Source organism: Sinocyclocheilus rhinocerous, unplaced genomic scaffold (genome assembly GCF_001515625.1).
Source record: "Sinocyclocheilus rhinocerous isolate Xijiao unplaced genomic scaffold, SAMN03320098_v1.1 scaffold3642, whole genome shotgun sequence".
Lineage (NCBI taxonomy): Eukaryota > Metazoa > Chordata > Actinopteri > Cypriniformes > Cyprinidae > Sinocyclocheilus > Sinocyclocheilus rhinocerous.
The window spans coordinates 259,520-265,704 of NW_015644863.1; the positions used below are offsets into that span (position 1 = coordinate 259,520).

The 6,185-nt window shown below is 40.2% G+C and overlaps 2 protein-coding genes across 3 annotated transcripts in view; one reads left to right on the forward strand and one right to left on the reverse strand.

The window, feature by feature from the left end:
- Positions 1-3,501, forward strand: part of LOC107705089 (protein PBDC1-like) — a 3,698-nt gene extending 197 nt beyond the window's left edge. The window contains exons 2-6 of one of the 2 annotated variants that reach the window (XM_016508234.1): positions 358-423; positions 539-598; positions 673-813; positions 906-1,017; positions 2,484-3,501. In XM_016508234.1, the coding sequence (XP_016363720.1) occupies positions 358-423; positions 539-598; positions 673-813; positions 906-1,017; positions 2,484-2,503 (399 nt within the window). In that variant the 3' untranslated portion in view covers positions 2,504-3,501. Of the gene's footprint in view, positions 1-357; positions 424-538; positions 599-672; positions 814-905; positions 1,018-1,139; positions 1,490-2,483 lie in introns of those variants that run through there. The other variant, XM_016508233.1, reaches the window with a different exon arrangement.
- The window catches only part of LOC107705070 (exportin-7-like), a 26,332-nt gene continuing 21,501 nt past the window's right edge, over positions 1,355-6,185 (reverse strand). Inside the window, exons 22-25 of the mRNA XM_016508203.1 lie at positions 5,780-5,862; positions 5,431-5,645; positions 5,151-5,342; positions 1,355-3,862 (exon numbers count right to left, since the gene is read on the reverse strand). Of these exons, the coding sequence (XP_016363689.1) occupies positions 3,740-3,862; positions 5,151-5,342; positions 5,431-5,645; positions 5,780-5,862 (613 nt within the window). The 3' untranslated portion in view covers positions 1,355-3,739. The remainder of the gene's footprint in view (positions 3,863-5,150; positions 5,343-5,430; positions 5,646-5,779; positions 5,863-6,185) is intronic.

Consider the following 6,185-nt stretch of genomic DNA (forward strand, 5'->3'; position numbering starts at 1 on the left):
GATTTAATTTAACAGATGCTCTCAGCGAAATTTCATAACCGTTCAGAGCCCAGAATAATACATCTGTATATCCTAGTTAGCCTGCATGCTAACAAGCATGTTATGAGCTTATAGCAAAAATAACGAAACAGATCAGCAATACGAAATAATTTCCTTAACCATCACTGATATTTAGATTCACCTAGGTTTAAAATACCTAGGTAGTGCGTTAGTAGACTGACACGGGTACTTGACAGCGTTGATAAATACGTTAATTCTAGTCTCTTGTGGCAGTATTTGTTTTTAAAGGCACGGGTTTTACGTATTAGATTTATGAATACACTGTAATGCTCAAATATTTCTGTCTTTAATAAACAGGGGGTAGAGGGAGCCACCGCGGCTGCGCATGCGCTCTCTCTTCCAGCAGAGGCGTACGGAAATGATGTGAGTTGGGATGTTTTGATATTTGCAAATTAATAAGAAATGGCAAACATTGAGCTTATTTTCTTAAAAGTATCAACATTTTAAAACGCCAACAATGTTTTATTTTTGATATCAGGCCCAGTTGGAAGTAATGTGGGCTATGAAAGCCTACAATCACGCAGAAGTTTACTATAATGTAAGTGAATGAATGTCACAATCTACCCTGTCATTTGAATATCCAGCTTCACTGACGGTTTTATTCCTCTACAGCTTATTTCCTCAGTTGATCCCAAACTTCTAAAACTAACAAAATCCGACGAGCAGATATATACTAAGTTCCGGGAAGCGTTTCCTGACCTCAGTATTGAAGTTCTGGACCCGGAGCTGCTGAAGTCAGCAGACGCTAAAGAGGTGCGTGACACCACGCTCGCGTTTGGGAAGCGTTTAATGTTAGATTTCACTCATGGCGAGTCGGTCAAGCTCTTTCCGTTTTTTTTTTCCAGAAATGGAGGCCCTTTTGTAACCAGTTTGAAGGAGTTGTAGAGGACTTCAACTATGGTACATTATTACGTCTAGACTGTCAGAAGGACTACACGGAGGTGAACACGATATTCGGTATGTCATGCTACACGTGCACTCCTTTTAGTAGTTTACACACATCATACAAGTGCACAGGAAACAGATCAAGAACTTGTCAATGAAAAAAAGCCTGATTTCCCCCTCCGTTTTAATTTCAGCGACCAGGATCCAGTTTTACGCCATTGAGATTGCGAGAAACAGAGAAGGATATAATGACTCTGTCCACAAAGCCAGTTCAAAACCCAAACAACAGAAAAAAGATGAGTTAATCATAACAGCTTAATATTTCAAGTGACCTTCTTGGTGTAGAGATCTTTCTACACATAAAGCTCAACAGTAGAGAAACAGTTATACATGTCCTACTTATTTTTTCCCCCCATATGTAAATGTAAGAGTTGCTTTTCTCATTTGTACGCAAAAGTTAGATGGTTATTCAGTTATGATTTTCCTGCAATGTCTGGCACCTTTTGTTTGTAATAAATAACAGTACATATTTTCCCCTGAAAAACTGCTGCTGTACTGTGTGAATAGTTTGTATTGTAATTAGGATTGCCATGACTTGAAATACGAATTGCATTTGCAACCAGTTTTTTTTATATATGTTTGAGTGAAACAGGATTTTCAGCAAAGTATAAAAATTAAAAACCAAAATAGACCTGAATACAATTTTTTTGGACTGCTCTCCTTCTTAAACACAGGATTTTGATGGGATGCGGAGGCTCAAGTTCAAAGCTCACCCTTGAGAACATCCTGATGTATCCCAATGCTGACTTTTTAAAAATTTTATCATTATTGGCATTTTTACTGCATCACCAGGCATTAAATTACTGCTACACAGATTATTCTAAGAGTATGTTCCATCCAATAAAACACTGAGCAGATTCCATTCACTACAGACCTCTATGACTTTGATTTACAGGAAATTCCAGATTTTCTATGACCATGGGAACCCTGCTGATTATAAGAATAGGCATGTTTATTACAAAAAGGGTCAAATTGGACTGTTGACTTAAAAAATGTTTGATCTAATGTTGCTATCACAAAATGTGCACATACTAGTACAAACCAATGATATTTATTTTGCAGTCACAATGCTTACACTATATGTAGCAGACATCCAAACAAACAATCAAACAATTCAACCAGCTAACCTTATCACTCAATGGACCCAACACACAGTCGCCAAAAAACACATTCACATCAGGGAACCAAGAAAAGAAAGTGAACATCCATGAGTGTTGGACATGGTTAAGAGATGAGCTAGTTCTTCACAAACAGTTAGCAGCAACATCTGTTGAGTAGCACAAGTTGCTAATATACTCCATTCGGCCTCTTGTGTTTAAATCTGCCATATTCTGACGCGTTTAAAAATAAAACTGGAATCCAGAGGTACAACGGGGAAAAAAGAAAAAAAAAAAACGGGGTTAAAGCTAGAGACAACTGTCGAAAGTGATCCTGTCATGATGACTCGAGTACCAGGGTCTTTTTTTTTTTTTTTTAAGGACACGGCTACATTCTATAGGCTCTACTACCGAAGAACGCCAGATCAACAATAAAGCCACGAGAGACTGGAAGTCTGTGAGATTAAAAAGCAGGGAAAACAGTTTGACGAAAGCTCAGAGAGCAACTTCACCACAACCAAGTCACTTTATCTAATCAAATCCACAGACGATATGATCGAACCCTTCAGAGACAAAAGGGGAAAGGTTACGCGTGCGTTCTCCAATGAATTTCACACGAGGACGGGGTCGTTTTAGGACCATTCCCAGGCCAGCAGTAAGCAGATCTAAGAACATCCTCGGTGACGGAGGTGGTGGGGATGTTGACGCAAGACGGACTTCATCATGCCCAAGATTTGAGGGAAACGGTATTCCTTCTGAAAACGTTAACGCAAGATGCTTGTGTATTTACAGAGCTCCCGTTTGCGTTCCATAGAGTCAATTCGAAGGGGGAAAAATAATAAAATGTACAACTTGTGATCCTATTCAACGTTTCATCCCGCCCCTTCTGCGGACAGCTGTCAATCCCAGCACTCACGCCTCAATCCCACATTGTCACCCAGATATAAACGACTCTCCATACAGACAAACCCACACTTCAGCACAGTTGCACTAACTTACTAGACTGTAAAAAGTTTTCAATCGCACTCAATATTTGTCTTAAATTGTAATCATTATAAACATTGTTGAAAATGTTATGAAAAAAATGTACACTTTTTTTTCCTTATGTGTTTCTATACAAGGCAGGCAAAAGCAGAGCACTATGTATATCAGCTCATCCTAACCCTTCCTCCCACAGACATGCTCTCCAACACACTCACGCTCACACACACACACACACGGACGCCCACTTCCCATCGTCCCTAAGAGTGGTTCGGGTGTGCCGCCCACTCTAGAGTCCACACTGGTGCCGTCCCACACCCCAAACCCATTCCCAACCATTCCCCAGCCGTACCCTCTTCTCTCTCTTTGGACTTTGAGCCCCAAATGACAAGAGAATGGTCAAGGAGAATGACTTCTAGAAACTGGCTTTAAAATATTTATATATTTATATGTGTATATATATATATATTTATATATATAAAAAGGGGTGGGGGGAGGAGGTGTGAAGGGAGAGAGGTAATTGGGTATTGTTAGGGACTGGGGAGTGGGAGGTGCAGGCTTGCGCAGCGGTGGTCCCCCGGCAGCCGGGCCAGGGGCAGGAGGGAGTACGGGCCGGGGCTGGGCCACGTGGGCAGGGCCTGGTGCTCTATGGAATGTCAGCTCATCATATCGTTGCTGTTTACCCCGTATGTGGAATTCTTCATGGAGTCATTGACTTCTCTTCTAAATACTGAAAGATTCTGTGTAAACCTGCGAAAAAAAAGAAAAAAAGTTAGAATCTATACTATATATTACACTAGTGTTAATCGAGACGATAATAAGGTCATGAAACTATAGCTGAGACTAAATGAACATGCAATATTGTTGACGAAAAAAGATGAGACTAAAATGTAGTTAAAGAACAAAAACTTTACCAAAACATTTCAGACAGATATCGAGATCGAATCCCCCAATAAGAGCTTTTCTGTTAAACGTATACATTACTCTGCCCGGCTTTTTGCTCTATGCAATCTGGCAACCATTCATACGCGCTCTGTCTGCGGAGGCACCGTGATCTGAACACATGACATATAGTACTGTAGAAGTAAGCTGGAGTTCAGCGATCTCCATTTGAGGTATTCTGCTTAAATGAAAGCGTCATTCAGCCAGTCTGTGCTCTGTCATGGATCTCGACTGTATTGTTTGCGATAGCAGGGCTCGCAAAATTTCAAAATCCCTGGTAGCCCTTCGGGCAGGTACTCTTCAGATTTTGGTAGCCCGAAAATTTAACTAGCCCAAATAAAGCTTTTCTGTTAAACGTATACATTACTCTGCCCGGCTTTTTGCTCTATGCAATCTGGCAACCATTCATACGCGCTCTGTCTGCGGAGGCACCGTGATCTGAACACATGACATATAGTACTGTAGAAGTAAGCTGGAGTTCAGCGATCTCCATTTGAGGTATTCTGCTTAAATGAAAGCGTCATTCAGCCAGTCTGTGCTCTGTCATGGATCTCGACTGTATTGTTTGCGATAGCAGGGCTCGCAAAATTTCAAAATCCCTGGTAGCCCTTCGGGCAGGTACTCTTCAGATTTTGGTAGCCCGAAAATTTAACTAGCCCAAATAAAATAAACATAGAATGCATGCATACGAGTCGATATTTATTCATTTGTGCTTATTGGTGTAAGAGCAACTTCTGATGAAATGAAATACATTTTCCAAATGACAACAATCATTGCAATTAAAATTGAGCAAAAAAAATAAAAATAAAAATATATATAAATATATATATATATAAAATAATTTTTAGTATTTAAAAAAATAATAATAATAATTTTAAACTGCTTTAAGCTATTTAAAAGTGAAGGAAAGCGAGGAAAAGAGGGAAAATTCAAACGAACTAAAAACGAACAATTGCTTTACTCCGAATTGCCGCTATTTCAAAGTGAAAGTAAAATGCGCACGGTGCTTTAAGCTATTTAAAAGTGAAGGAAAGCGAGGAAAAGAGGGAACGCCCCGCCCCCGCGGTGATACCGGTATTACCAGTGTTGTCACACGTCGATTAACCGGTGAGAAAATTTCCTCACAGTCACAACCCTAACACACACAAAAATCATTATCATGATGAGAAGGTCCTTACCAAGTGCTGTGAGCCCCTCTGATATGGAGGACAGGATGTACATGACCACATGAGGCTCCAGGCTGGCGATGAAGTTCATATGGTCTTGGGTTAGCACCTCCAGAAGAGAGTAGAAAGACTGACTAAGCTTTGGATAGTCCTGCAAGAACAAGAACAAACCAACCAAAAATCAACCAATATGAATGCTGAAGGACGCAATCCTAAAGCTGACAGCTGACGATTTTTACCAGCAGGTCACTATGAGGGATGGACAAGAGCAGTTTAATAAAGGTCTGCAGGGCATTGTCCAAGGCGTCATCGCCGTACAGACGGAAGACGCCGAAGTTGACATAGTTGCCACTTAATACGGCTTTCAGCATGGAGAAACAAATGGAGATTCCCTTCAGTTTCAGCGCGTACATCTGATCTTTTGGCACCTCACCCAGCGTCAGAATCCGATTCCCTTTCAGTGGAAAAATGACATTACTATTATGATGATAATTCAATTTAAGTTTTTAATATTTAATAAAGCTACACCATACCAGAGGAACAGTTCAATGAAACATGAAAACTGGGTTATTATAGGCGAGTTTGTACCATATGTTGTAATCATCTTGCTGGTCTCCCTGAACAGCAGGATTCCATTCGGTGACGACACATCAAACTGTAATCTCTGTGACCTTCATGTAAAAACATAAAAAACCCATACTTTAAGTTAGAGAACATACATAAATTTAAAACTCAGCTCTCAGAGACATGTGCAAGATGTAACATTGCGTACCTGTTGTGGACGAGCTCAGCCATGAGTTTGAGGACTGGTGTGGTGCAGGCAGGTACATGGTACCAGAGCTCTATTGCCCTCTGTAAGATGGGCATGTAAGAGGGGTAACTAAGATCTGTTAAGGAGCACATTAAAATTGGCATTCAATCTGAATTGACCTAAGAGACTAATTTTATAGCATTTACTTATTATTTTCTTACATTTTTTTTAACAAACTTATAA